Below are 15,244 nucleotides of genomic sequence, written 5' to 3'. Positions count from 1 at the left end.
GACGCAACTCTGCACATAAGACTACTGGGATACCAGTCATTGGTCTAAAGGTTGTGATGCATTGTGCAAAACAGGAAACCTTGTCCCTGTAATTAGAGTAACCAGTAACTGTTAGATACGTATCATAACAGTAAGCAAACAAACTGAGTGGGTTTTAAAACACTTGAAACAAACCTGCCAGGCATGTCAATTGGCCCCACTCTCTTGACATGAGGACTTGAAACACAGACAACAAAGAAAGAACTTCATTTCTACCAACTTTATTTTTGCAGGTAGATGCAGGGGATGTACATTACGTATGCCTGCAGGAAGCAGCTATCCCCTGCCCGTGGTTTGATTTACACCTCAATACAATGCATAGAAACTAAACATTAGTATGAGGACACACCACACAAACCACCCGGAAAGCCAATGTGCCAACTTGTGATGGTAAACTCGAACTGCTTCCAATACATGCTCATCAACTCCATGCAACACTTGTATAATGAGCATGAATATTCTTTATACAATGATGTACAGGGAGGTGTCCTTTAAACTCCTCACACATCCGCTGGGTCCATGAGGACCAAGTTTCAAGTCCAAAGTTTACTACAACTGTGACTTGATTTGTCCATGCTGCTGGTGTTAAGATGGACATGAGACCTGAAGTAATGCAACAGGTCAACATAATACTTGACAAGTGTGAATATAGTAATGTGACAAAATACACAAGGTATCATGTTTATGTTGTTTTATGAACCAGCCATACATGAACGTTCTTGGTTCTGAATCAGCTTTGAAGAAAGTACCTGTTTAATATCAGATTTTTTAACAGTGTGGAATCATGCCCATAAGGCCATTGTTAATATGAACCAGTCATATATTCTAAAAAGGAAATGTGCAAAGTAAGATTTGAATAAAGAATTTGATCTACTGAACATTGCCCAGATGTCTACTATCTGGAATTTCTTACTTGTAGTTTTAATGATTTTTATACTTCAGAAATATTCCCAGATGGCTAAACATGACTGCTTCATGATGTCACTGTTAATGTTTTTTGGCAATTTTATTCAAATAAATAAAAACAATAATCCAAAACAATTGAAAAGCAACAGTAATGTCAAAACTCATAAAACAACATTCACACCATTGCAACATTAATTATCATTTGCTTCTTGAAACAAGTTTAATTTTAAAATGTTCAACCCAGAAAGGAAAACATTTAAAATTTCAACTTGCCAATCTGCAGGCAAAAGGCGCAGAAATTTGCGAACACTGAAAATTGCCACTGCACACCCTAAAGAAGTGATATACAGACACAAGTTGTCATATGAACAATAGGGATAAAACATGACCAAATAATGACTTACAACTGACATAAGGGAACTCTTTGACTTCAAATTATTCACTTCCTGATCGTCATTTGTACCATAATTTTGAATCTTGCTAGGACATGCTTGCTGATAATTGAAGCCTTTGCCCTGCAGATTTCTGTGGTAGCAATGAAGTGCAAATTCTGTTAAAGAGCTCCTTAAAAGAAAAGGTAAATTTAGCAACCATGGCTAACCTTCTCTAACTGACTTGGGACTATTGGTGATTTTACCCTGATGATCATGAAATTTGGCATCACACCCCAGTTTGACAAATAACAGTGCTGTCAAAGGCAATAACATAGCTCTCAAACTGTACTCATAGTTAGAGGTAAGTCATATTTTTGTGAGACAAACATTTGAACTTCAAAGGATTTCACTGTGCATAGATTACTTCAGTTACAAAATTACTTGATTTGAATCTAAAACAAATTCACAAAATGAATGTTATAGTAACATAAACAATAGGTGTCACAACATGAAGACATGAACTTTTTCAAATAAATATACGTAGAAGCGGTACAGATGTAAGGTGCAGTTGTTCAAATTGAAATACCGCATATTGTTTTCTCACATTTCTTAACATATGCATCAGAGCAAACACTTTAACCAGACCTTTCACATGGGCAAATACAACACAACAGACATTCTTGCTTAAATACAATTTTCATACATATCACAATCTCTTCATTCTCTACAAGAACTAAATCCTTGACAATCAATTGACATTTAGAACAGTGCAATAAATGTTAAGCAGAAACATTGTATTATCTGCAAACTAGGCCACAAAACAAATACAGTAGCTAGGATCATCTGTTTAATACACTACTTGCAATTAAGTAGTGCGTCAGTTTGTATTAAACCTTTACTGATCCAGTCCCATTAAACAAACCTTTCACAAAACGTTCAAGATTTGCCATAGTATGTTCTCTTGGTCTCTGTAGTTTCTACACGCAACGAAATACCTTGACAGTAAGCAAGATGGGGAAGGAAATTCCTTTGCTATGCATGTAGTTCACCCTGAATCAGTTGGGGAGAAACAAATAGCACAGACCTAAATTATGTAATGTAATCTAGGTCCTTGCTTTTACCTATTAATTCAAGAATCACAATCCATAACTTTTATGAAAAGTTTTCAAAACTGCATGGCTTCATGTAATCATTGTTCATTTAATGTAACACTGATACATGTGTAACTAGCCCTTTGCCTTTCACAAAAGCACATGCTGCAGTTATAGAATGAGTGACTAAGCTGGCTTTATTGCCGACTTAAACAGTATTACAACGGTATCACGGCGTGTCAGCTTAATGTGGAAGTAATGCTAGTTTTAGAAGCATACTAAGTAGTCATGTATCTATTAGGTGGTTACAATTTACTTATACTGACAGTGGTAAGTTAAGCAAACACCTGCATTTTATTCACTTTGTGCATATTTAACAGCATGACATGGGTCATGTAACAATTGACTTCATATCGTAAGATGTAAAATGATACCAATTATCATAATTAATGACTATGGTATTCAGAATGTCATATCTGTCAAACTGATCTGACAGTGCATCTACACACACCAACATTCACATCCAGCAACACTGCTGGTTAATCATTCTTCAAAATCTGTATTTGTACACTTGATACCATTTGAATGCAATATTTGTTGAAAACTATGTTGGTGTACTTGTACATCCAAGTTTGGATGTGTGCCCCTGTTCACCACCCACAGTTGGGAATGTATAATGGCCATGTCCTGATTATCCTTAATTATACTAAACAGCCTTAAGTTTAATGCTAGCCAACTAGCTTGTGCCTAGTGACAGTTTCAAAAGGCGCGTAGGCTGTAAGCCAAGAAGATACTGGCCACTTCAATCGACGAAAGTAAACCTACATTTTTACCAGTGACAAGAATGTCTGGGTGAATTAGAATGCAGATATATGTGTCTCACGACACACTGTTTTGTGTGAGCAAGAAAGACCAGAAAACTCACATCGCCAGCCTCCATTAACAAAAAAATAAACGTATGGTATATGATGTTCATCAAAGGTATTATCCTGTTTCTGACCTTGTTATTCACAGTATGAAACACCCAACTATGTTATGGTAATAATACTCATCTGGACTGGATTGAGTAAACTAGTGATATGGGCTTAACTTGATTTGAACATACTGAACATTAATTCATTTATATCATAGTATGTCAGGACAGTTGGTCATGACCACCCAAGTCATGGATGATTGCCACTTTGAAAAGGACAAACCGAGGTTCATTATCAGGACAATTCTGGGAATCCTGGCATCACTAAGGGATATAACTCTGCATCACCTTCGGCCACTGGGAAAACTTTCCCCCATATAGTGAGTGAGTGAGAGAGTAAGTATTGTTTTGAGACACTTTTAACCATATTCCAGCAATTTCACAGTAGGTGACACACATTGTACTGGTGTGGAGAATCGAATCTGGGTCTTTGGGATGGCGAGCAAACATTTTAACGACTATGCCCAACCCCTGTCATAGAATAATGCTTATCCAGTTTGATGTTTGAATACCAAAGGTAGACAGTACTACATCATGTAAGACCTCCATTTTGTAAACACATCCATCATCAAAGAGCATAACCCAAGTAAGGAACACTGAATATTATTTCTGGTAATACCTGGGTACTCTATCTCAAATAAGACAAACATTATGTGATACCTTGTACAAAAACAATTTGTACACTCTGAATAAGTACACCTTAAACAACTTCTGTAACCATGGTAACATTAACAAGTATCAGCAGAATATTCATCAATATTTGGTTTAACAATTTTAACAATTCAACAAGTCTGTTACACACAAGTGGAAGAGGACGTCATCGTAGTCATCTTCCATTACAGAACAAAGGATGGTGATATGAATTGACGACTGAACTTGCATACAAAGTTTCTTAGAATTGAAATTGAAATAGTAATGGAGATGAATAACTGACCTGTAAAGTAACAGAAACATGAATTTGTGAACAGGTAATAAAAAAGTGTGCTCTATCTACTTCTCACACAAGGAATTTATGTTCCTGGAATGAATAAGTTTAATGACGCACAAGAATGAAGATATGATTCATGTCAAAATTAAATGTACTGCCTGAATAGGTTTTGACTTCAACACCAGGTCAACACTACCATAACATAGTGAGAATAGTTGACGAATATCATAAACAAACACGACTCAACATATACATCATGCTGTTGGTGATTTAGAATTAGGAATCTTAGCAATATATGAAATATGGTGTAATGATCATGAATTATTAAAACTTGAAATGAGAGATATTAAGTTTAAGAGGAATAAATTAACATTCATACAAGACACATTCTAATCATATGTAACCATGGTAACTAGCATCAATCACACTATCATCAGGACAAGTTTTTCATTCACCTTATTATGACCACTTCAAATATACATCTGTATTTTATATACACAAGTGACAAGCATGATACTCACTGTACTGGCGTTGGATGACGCATAATGGTTTCATATGGTGCGGTGAAGGACGTAATAGCACACAATATTCCACACAATATACCCTTCAGTGGGTATTACACAAATGCTTAACTAAATCATTAATAACCTAGGAAGCATTCTGAGAATTGGTTATTACATGAATCAGTGACAAATAAGTGAAAGCCATGTTGAACTATTTCAATTTTCATTAGACTTATCAAGTAAAGTTTAATCTCTAACGAATGTTAAAACATGCATTCAAGCTTCCTGGTTATAGACACTGATAGTGATAGATATGTCTCATCAAGACTTGTATGTACCAATAACTTATAGAAATGCTTTCAAATCAGCATTAGTTTTCCACAGGCAACATCAAATTGTTATGTCATTATTTTCAGCCACATTTTAAGCAGGAAGAGTTACCCTATAAACTGTGCATGTGTGAAACATCCCATTTTATATTTTCTACACAAAATAAATAGGATTAAGCAATAATGTGTAATGAAATTTGACATTGACAAACAATTGCATGACGGTGGGTTTTAATATTTGAGGAAATATCTATAAGCTGCCTAAATAAGTGAAAGATAATGAAACTTGCAAAAAAAAGAAATCAAAAGAAATGTTAGCATGTGCTCCTTACTTGTGTACTCCAGGTTACCATCAGTCAGTCAAATATTCCAGACTTAGTTGCGATCTCTTGCAGCAACCTGCATGCAGATCTTTGCAACTGACAGAAACCTATTGCTAAAGCAATGTTTAGTTTCTGTGCTCTTTATTGAAAATGGTGAAACATACTGACAAGATATAATCCTTTCTTTGTCATGAGGACCGAAATATTGTAAGAAGTTTTACAGATTTTGTTTTATATCAGATGATGTATGTTTGAAAACAATCTGTCAAGATCATAGGACAGTTACATTTTCTTTTCTGTACATTTGCCAAAACATTTGCTGAACTTAGCATACTGCAAAACAACTGCAAGATTGATCAAACTTCAGTTCGAGTTACACTTAACAACATAACATAATATTCTTTACTTGTCCTCATACCTCCTTATCAGTAACAACGTTGATGCTTAGGGAGAAATAATAATCCTTTCTTCTAAACTAGATGTCTAATCATCCCCTTGGGAATTAAAATTGCAACCTACTAACAAAATAAACAAGCATAAAGTTTTGAAAATTCAACAAATAAATAACAGAAAATAAATTAAAAAAGATTAAGTGGTGCAAGGCTACAGCTATTAAAAATAGATTAACAAATATCAAATGTTAGTCAGAGGATTTTGTTAAACTAAACCATTGTTCCAGTTCCAGTAAATCTTATTTGAAATCCTTGTACGATATATTTAACTTAATTACATGTTTTACTTTGATTACAGCCTGTAATTGACTAACTACTGACACAGAAGCAAATTTGTAAGTTGTGAATATTTGGGAGCAAAAACAAAAATTAGCTGACAAATAAAATACTGGTTAACACAGACGAAATGTGACAGAATACAGAATATGACTGAATCCAACAGTTTAAAAGAATGGTGAACAACATAACAATGAACAAAACATGTATATTTCATGTTTTTAACATAAACCGCTACATGAAGCACTGCAAATATATACTCAGACCTACTTGTGTGTGAGTTTAACATTTTAAGCGTGAGATCATCTAACAGAATCTCATTTGACCCATATACTTATAAATTCCAAAGTAAGTCATCAGCTCTTTGAAACAACTGTACCACAAAGAAAATACTTCATCAATCTACACTTCGAACAGTACTAAATCATATAAAATATTAATTTCAGCATATCAATGTTATTGTTTATAACAATAGAGATTGATTGAACCTACCCTATGTCTACAATTTCGTTGTTAACATGTCGTACCTGGAAATACCATGAATGAACAATAACTTGATTGACTGCAACAAACCACAACAGATTAATTGTCTCAAACAAGTTGTTATTAGAACAATATTTTACATCTGAAATGATTCTTTGATTAGTTTCAAAATCAAAATCCTGTAGAACAGATAGGAAATGTAATGCACAGCATTCTGTGTCAAGGCCTGATGTCAATATATTAGGTTCTTCTGACGCTTTCTTGACTAATGATTCGTATATTGACTAGATTTTACAGATCTGAATAGTAACTGCCTTGTAGATTGTATTCTTCAGAGCAATGAGAAAACATGAAAGTTTGGACTGGCGTGGCAAATGATATTTTGTACAACTGAAGGCACACAAGGTTTATCAATGTGTGTACCCCACATGCTTGTTGTGTCAATTGAAAGTACTGCTCGAATAGGGTCAAAACTCTTCACTACAACCATAGTATAATGTGGTATATCTGTGCACATAAATAATGTTGCACTGCAAATCATAAGGTCACCTTAGAAACATATATCAGATATGTATGAACAACCAACATCTAACATGTCCAAAGATCACAGCAGATTTGGTAGAACGTAGATTCTTTGTTGCGAAAACACAATTTGGCTCCATTTTGGACAAAATTAAGGTGAAAACGGTAATTTCAGCATGAAATAGCTACGGTTTCAGTTAATAAGTTAAAGATGTTGTATGTAAGAATAACTGCTTCATGATCATTGCTCTGAAGAAAAACCATCAAGCTTCTAAAAAAGAAAACACCGAGCTGAAAACACTGACCTCAAAATCAGCTGTTCTACAGCTGTTATAATAACTTACTTGAAAGGTGGAGAGATCCTGAGAGAGATGAACAATGGATTAAAAGGGTAGGTAAAGGCTATGTTGCAATAATTAAACAATGAATATAAATTCAATATGATTTTGGAAAGGTTTTCTTGTCAAGGCACCTCAATTATCTGTGTAACATCATCAAAATTAAACATTGGAAAAGAAAAGCTTTCGTGTGTTTTCAACAACTGCTAGCTTGAACTGTTCTGGTCTGCAACTTCCTTGAAGGTCTGTTTTTTTTCCGACTGGATAGAGTTTTCTTCAGGAATTCTTTGTGTGCTTGTCGTTTCCGGTTTATCTTTTGGCTGTGTAATTCTTTATGCTGAAATACATATGATTAATGCTTACTAAACAGTCTTGTGTTGAGGATTAAAACAGGCATCATAAGTATGACCTCACAACCAGGTTTCTGTAGGTAATTAAGAGAGAATTCTGCTATTGTTTGTACCACTGATCAAGATCAGAGCACAGAAATATTCATAGGTTGGACAATTAATTACTAGTCTGTGGACATTTAGAAATCCCCAGAGGTCTATTACTTCTATTTCCATAACACATGCAGATAATTTCAGTGTTATTTCTAAGGTAATGAGGTGAGGTGAGGTGAAATTGCGTTTAACGTTGTGTCCAAGATTATTGCACTTATATAACGACATGCATATACGTGTGTGTGTGTGTGGCTGCTTGTAATAGACCGGACTGATGCCAATTTATAGTGCTAGCCCACTGAGATACCATGCCGCAGTTTAACATGAATCCCCCACTCAGACACAGTATACTGACTCCGAGCCGACCAGTCCTTGCTTTAGCCCCTTAATGCCGAGCGCCAGACAGGGTAACATCAAGTACCATCTTTTAACGTCTTTTGGTATGACGCGGCCGGGGATCGAACCCTGGACCTTCCGCTCTCCGGGCGGACGCTCTACCACTAGACCACGGAGGCTGTCTCTATGGTAATAAGAAACAAGTCAAGTTAGTTTGGGCTGGCAATGAAACAACCTCATGGCTAGATTGAAAAGTGCAAAAAGAAACTCATCCAATTGGTCGCTGGTACAGTGACCCTGTGTCTTAATGGTTTAACATGTTTAAGGCAATACTGGGAACCACTGACATTCATGTCTGCTACTTTCCCTATATGGTTTCTTAATAATGACACTCAAAAGGGTAGAGTAGATGTGGAAAATATTTTTAAAAAGACAGAAATGTTATCAATGCATGGGACAACAAAATATTTAATTCCTTACCACACTTCTACCAAAGTTGTCAAGTTCTGGAAACTCATCCTTCTTGAATTCATATCTATCTCCACTCTTCCCATCATGGGTCATGCCCATCTCAGTATCACTGTTAAGAACAAAATAAACTTATTTTTAGCATCATTTTGGAGACCTTTCCCATACTGCAAAACAGGCAAAGGATCAAATCGTTTTTGTATATTCTCTCCAATAATACTTTACAAAATATAGGACAATGACCACAATGATAATGTTCATACATGATTGGGCTTAAAATGTCATTGTCAATTCCTAAGTTGCAACAAAATTAACAATGGTGATTATTTTGAAGCAAAGTTTATTGTTATTATTGAGACCCCTGACCACGTGGCAATGTTATGGCCTAATGTATAACCATGGTTATGATGATTTTCTGAATAATTTGAAGAGAAAGGAAGAAATATATGTAATAAATATGAGGACATAACCACTGAGGTTGGATATTCATGACATGTTCCTAGTTGCTTGAACAATAGTGTTTGGGCAAAAGGTTGGTTCTCGTTGTCCCATGTTTCTTGCCCTCAGCAAATATATACACATCATTCAAAACTAAGAGTACACCACACTATCTACTGGATATAATTCTTATATGCTCCAAGGTTATTTTCACAGCAGAAATTATTACAAATTTTCAAAGCTACACTAAATAAAGTTTGATGTGTAGGTATGTTCATAAGAAACACAGCCGAATTCCCACTGCAATCATTTTCTGTTTTTCCATAAAAATAATGAAAGAAACGAAAGGGGGGTAACTCAAGGTAAGACACTGTCACTAGCCTGCTTATTTTTCAGTCAGAATAACTGTATTCACAGTAACCATTTCTCTTTTCAAAATCTATGGATATATCATGAAAAACAGTAGTCCCAAATGAATACTCAACTGAGAATGCTGATGTTGCTTTTATACCTGATGTATACCTCTGAATTCCATCAACAATTAGTTTCAAGACCCTGTGACACTTGAGTAAAGCCTGAATTCTTTATTACTTGAACAAAATAATCTGGAGGGAATACTTGTTTTCTCCCCAAATCATTTTTTTTTACATAAAGAACTAATATGAATCAGCTGTGAACTAGATGGATATGAACAATGGTCTCAAATTGCCATAATATAGCTGGAATATTGCTGAGTGCAGCGTTAAACAACTAACAAACCAATGGTGTCTACACCTGATTAACTTAGTTTTCAAGAAAATATTACTCATAACCGACAGAAGCTTACTAAACTAAGTATAGCATTTATAAAGTTTATAGGGCTGGGCTATATTCATTTATCAGAACACATGAACCATACCTTGGATAACCATGGTAAAATGGACAGAGTGAACCTTTAAAACAAAGGCCTTCTTCCCAAAATCTGCAAGTGATGCTGGATAAGTCATGGGAAAACCTGCAGTCAGATCGTCGACAATTACCCTCCAGAAAAAAACTGCAGGGTTTACGCTTGATTGAATCTAAAATAAAAAGTTGGACATAGATTACGTTCATGAATATTACAATATTACAAGTGCTATGTATCACATATGAGTCAAGTCATGTTTCTAGTAAAGAAAAGTTAAATGGAAACTATATGATGGAAATCTTGGGAATCTAGGCTTGAAATGGTTAATGGCCAGATTTCTATTTACTTTGATATATATCCAGTGCAAATAAAACCTTTTCTTTCTTTGATCAAAGAGACAAGTTAAGATCACATTTCAGTCACATCAGAAAAAATGATAAATTGAATGATTTTGCACGACAAAGCATTTTCTACATGAAAATATCAATTTTTTTGTCAGCATTCTTCTTATTTTTCCTTTCCAATACCACATTAGTCGGTCGCATGCACTTCTTTCTCTGAGGAGGTGGTGGGTTAGTGGTTAAAGCGTTAGCTCATCATACCGAAGGCCCAAGTTTGATTCCCCACATGGGTACAATATGTGAAGCCCATTTCTGGTGTTCCCTGTCTTGATATTGCTGGCTTTTTGCTAAAAGCAGTGAAAAACCATACTCACTCATTCACTCACTCACTCCCTCTTTATCTAAACATACCTCTCCTCAGCTTTAGTTTCTGTGATTTCCTTTTGGCATTCCTTCCACTGAGGGCTTTTTTCTCAAGCCACTGTTTCTCAAGATCTGACGAGTACACAGCCTGGTGTGGGATTGGCATCAGACCAGACACTTCATAATTCTGTAATTACAAACAGGACGCTTGCTATCAGAAAAAAAAAAATCATTCTAAATTTTCCCATGTTTACCTGATGCTGATAATGAAAAGTCTTAATGCTGATTGTTGTGGATTTGGGTCACATGTTGTCTGTCAACTTTAATCACTTAATACTATTCAAGTCTGTGACCAAACCTTTTAAGTCCACTGGGCCAAACTTATGCCCAGGCATTTTTTTTAGTACATTTTACTCTTAGCATATGGACTAGTACCAGTATCAGCTGATCTTAATGGACCAAAATAATTTTACTAGACTCTGGTTTCACACAATAGGGGCTAAGTCGCAGATAGTTATTTACTCATAAGCATATAACATCTAGCATGTCAGTGTTATGAATTTTCCTAAGGAAAAAGTATACCCGCACTTACCTGTCCTCCAGAACAATCTTCAGATGTACTTAATATGTAGGAATCATATTCCGGATAATTGTCCAAGTAATATAAGTAGAGTTCATCGGTTTTGTCAGACTCCTCTTTTGACTTGTTTTCTTCATTTGTTGTGACCTCTGAACTGCAGAGTGTCTCATCAACAGCACATGGCAAGTACAAAGTCTCATTATCAACACTGAAAGGATGCAGGTCCATTTCATAACCAGCGCTCCAGATGTCATGATAGTGTTGCACATCTGACAAATGCATTTCCTTGATCTTCTGACCATCCCATTTAGAATCATCTGACCCTTTTGAGTCTACTCCTTGACTTTGTTCTGTTATTTTCCTGCTGTTATCTGCTTTCTTTTCACTGCACATGTCTCTTAGACTTGTACATAACTGCAGTACAGATTCGTCCTCCACAGCTGGACCTTCACTTTTGGAAAGTGAAGTATTCTTGACATTGTCTGTTTCAGCAATCTCAGGCTCAGCAACAACTAGGGAGCTTTGATCTGGGATGTCTGGTTCCACTTTTTCTTCTTCTAAGATAGAACCGACAACAATTTCTTCAATGAATTCAGTTTGACTGTCTTTTGCTTGTTCAAGCTGTTGCTGTCTAAATCTCTCATAGTCAATATCTGACTCATCTAGACTTCCCCCAGTTTGAATATATTTGTCCAAATCTTTTTGTATTTTAAATTTGGGCCGAAATTTGCTTTCTTCTTCTTCTCCTGGACTAAGAAACTGTTGATAGGGAGTTCCACTGTTGTCTGACATTCCACCAAAGAGATCCTTGGGCTGGAACTCCACATCTTCATCTGGAGTTGCAACAGGGGTTTGGATAGGACGAAAGTGAGTTTTAGCAGAGAAATACAGATGTTCAACAGGAGATTCAATGCTAGCTAGACCAGGGGGATGCAGATCATCTTCCCGAACCATTGACACTAATGACTTATAGCGGAGATTTGGAGCACTTCGGACATGATGCAATTGCTTTGGGACAACACCCTGGAAAGCGGAATTTTCAGATGGAATCAATTCATAACTTATGTCCAGATTTGGTTTTGTCAAGTCTAGGAAAGAAGCGTCAGCCATGCTTCGTAAGTCACTCTCTGAAACGCTCCTTTCATACCGTGGACCTTTTCCTATTCCATTGATCTCTTCAAGAAACTGAAGACCCAACACTGCATCTTCTTCATTGATGATTTCTGACAGGAAGACTTCATCATCGTTATTCCATTCTTCTTCCTCTTCAATCTTGTCAGGAGCATAGACAGAAAGACTAAGAATACTGTTCCAGATACAAGTACTTGTGTCAGTGTTTCTGGGACACATATCTGGCATTTTCCTCTGACTATTGACATCCCAAAGTTGCCACAATTCGCCTTTCAAAGTTGGAGATGTTACTGACAAATTTACAGGACTCCGACTCATTGCTGATGACCAAATATGCTTCTTTTGACTTAAAACTGAGTCCCAAGCAAGTTCAGATGACTGTTCTAAGCTCCCAAATGTAAACGGATCTCCATAGTCATGTAGTAATATCTTGCTTTGCCAGCATGACCCACCAGATCCAGATAGAGGAGAGAGATGAACAAGATACGAAGAGGAACACTCATTTTGCAGACTAACTTCTCCAGAATCAAGCAGATCCAGTACATAATTGTGTTCAACCAAGCCTGGTTCTGCCAACAGAACGGATCCACCTGAACTTTCTCCAACAGAACTGAAAGAGTTAAAGAGATCAGAAGGAAAACAGGCACTTTCATCTCTCTCGTCTTCAGAGGTAGAATCAGTAAATTTTGACTGAGGCTCAAGTTGACTTGAAGACACTGATGTCGATTTTTCTTCTGTTTCTGTTTCAGAATCTTGTTTCTCCTCCGTGTTTGATGGTGATCCTTGAGGATTTCCATTGGATGTGGCGCCATTTGGGAACATATTTCTGGTGCCATACAATATACAATCTTCCTCTTCGGCTCCATAAAGAAACAGATCATCAGCACAAAAATCAAATTCTGGTTTTGCTTCTGAATAGTCAAGTTGTTGAACCTCGCTTTTCCCCATGTTCTCTTGAAGATCCTGTCTGGAAGATTCAAACAGACTCTCCAACCTACTCCCTTTCAAACTACTAGCAGTACTTGTGGTCATCTGACCCGTGTCATCATCTTCTCCATAGTTCATCAGAAGCAGCATGTCAGGGAAGGGACTGCTGTGTCGGCTCATGTCAAACACAAAGGACGTCTCTGTAACATCACTGAAATAACCTTTTTCCACACTGGAGACAGTGCTACTGGTATCACTGGCTGGAACAAGGCAGTCAGGATCTGAACCGGGGAAAAGACATGGTAATGTAAGTGGCAAGGCACTGGTGTTAAAGTCAACCTTGGACTTCCCATCTACATTGGAGGATAAATCTGCAAATTCAGGCTGGTCAAAAGGAAATAAGACATTTGGGGAAGTAAGGGAAGGGTCATCATTATACCAAGCTGGGGTTTCATCGGCTTCCTTTACGATTTCGTCAGATTCTTCAACAGTTTCTTCTTCTTGATCCTTACATGCTTCTTTTCCAACTTCACTTTTTTCTTCAGACATATCCTCTACTTCATCACTATTGACAGCCTTATCCTTCTCTTCATTCAACTCCAAATCTTCATATTGCTGCTCAGCCGCTACAGGCAATGCCTCTTGTGGGTGATTCAACAAAATCTCCAAACCTTCTTCATTCAGAACCTCCTGACTTGCCTTATTTGGATCAAAAACATCCTCCAATAAAATATAATCTGTTGCAGTTTTCTTCAAAGATAGAAACTGTTCAGTGACAATACTGCTCCATTCCAACTGATCACCAAAATTCAGCATTGGTGGATAGCTGTGTCTCTTGTATAGCCGTTTTGTCTGGGACACTGGTGTGTAGAAAATATGCTCCAGGGGCTGTGTGTACCAATCATCATTTTCTGTGAACTCCGGACTCTGACTGTCTTCTCTAAACCATTCTGTGAAGCATCCTTCAGTGAACCCTTGTGCTGGAAAGTAGGCCCACATTGGCAGGTCTGTGGAAGTCTGAACATGTTTCTTGCCTGATAATAGCATTTCTTTCAACATTTGCTCCACTATACTGCAGTATTTCTCCTCTTCTGTTTCCTCAGGATTGGCTTGTTTGTCAGTATCAGCTTTTCCATGTTCTTTCTTCACATGCCCTGGTGGGGGCCAGCTTAGAAAACGAACTGCCTTGCTCTGTGCCTCAATCTCCCTCTTCCCCTTCATGTTTTTCTTCCTTCCTCCTGCACTAGGAGAAATTTTGGGATTGGAATCTCCTCTTCCTGAACGCTTCCGTTTTTCAGGTGCTGCTGGTGAATTTGAGTATGACTTCGAATCCACCGGAGATTTCTCTACAGTTTTGACCTCTTGTATGAAAGTCTTATCAACTGCATGTTCAGGAGAAACATTTAGGGGAGATCCTTCTTTACTCTCAGATGTTTCCCCAGCAAGTGATCCACTTTTCCTGTTTTTCCGCCAAATGTTGTCATCAGATGACGGGGATAGTTGTGGTGGGGTGCCATCACCAGGAAGAGCTGGAAATGCTGCATAGTACCTACAAAACAAACGATGTGTTTGTTCAATAAGAGTACAATTAATAATTATTTCTTTGGTCAAAGTCTGGTCCAGAAATATTAAACGGTCTTTGAGTTAAGTTCCAGAAACAAACAAAACATGACGAATGGACAGCAGTAGAGATGCGTTGTATTATTGGCATACCACAATTTGAAATAATAATGAATACTTATCACAATTTGTTTGGAAAATACTGGTAAATTGTGTTTTTAAAAAAACTGCATA

General features: G+C 36.8%; 1 protein-coding gene across 1 annotated transcript in view; it reads right to left on the bottom strand.

Moving 5' to 3' along the window:
• Positions 1–260: 260 nt before the first annotated feature.
• The window catches only part of LOC139453235 (uncharacterized), a 28,632-nt gene continuing 13,648 nt past the window's right edge, over positions 261–15,244 (bottom strand). The window contains exons 5-9 of the mRNA XM_071234859.1: positions 11,405–14,999; positions 10,861–10,999; positions 10,121–10,280; positions 8,797–8,896; positions 261–7,874 (exon numbers count right to left, since the gene is read on the bottom strand). Of these exons, the coding sequence (XP_071090960.1) occupies positions 7,734–7,874; positions 8,797–8,896; positions 10,121–10,280; positions 10,861–10,999; positions 11,405–14,999 (4,135 nt within the window). The 3' untranslated portion in view covers positions 261–7,733. The remainder of the gene's footprint in view (positions 7,875–8,796; positions 8,897–10,120; positions 10,281–10,860; positions 11,000–11,404; positions 15,000–15,244) is intronic.

Source organism: Haliotis cracherodii, unplaced genomic scaffold, assembly GCF_022045235.1.
Source record: "Haliotis cracherodii isolate W230 unplaced genomic scaffold, xgHalCrac1.p SCAF_9, whole genome shotgun sequence".
In the NCBI taxonomy this organism is placed as follows: Eukaryota; Metazoa; Mollusca; class Gastropoda; order Lepetellida; family Haliotidae; genus Haliotis; species Haliotis cracherodii.
Note: the sequence above shows the minus strand (reverse complement) of the source record. Positions and strands in the feature narration are given on the sequence as shown.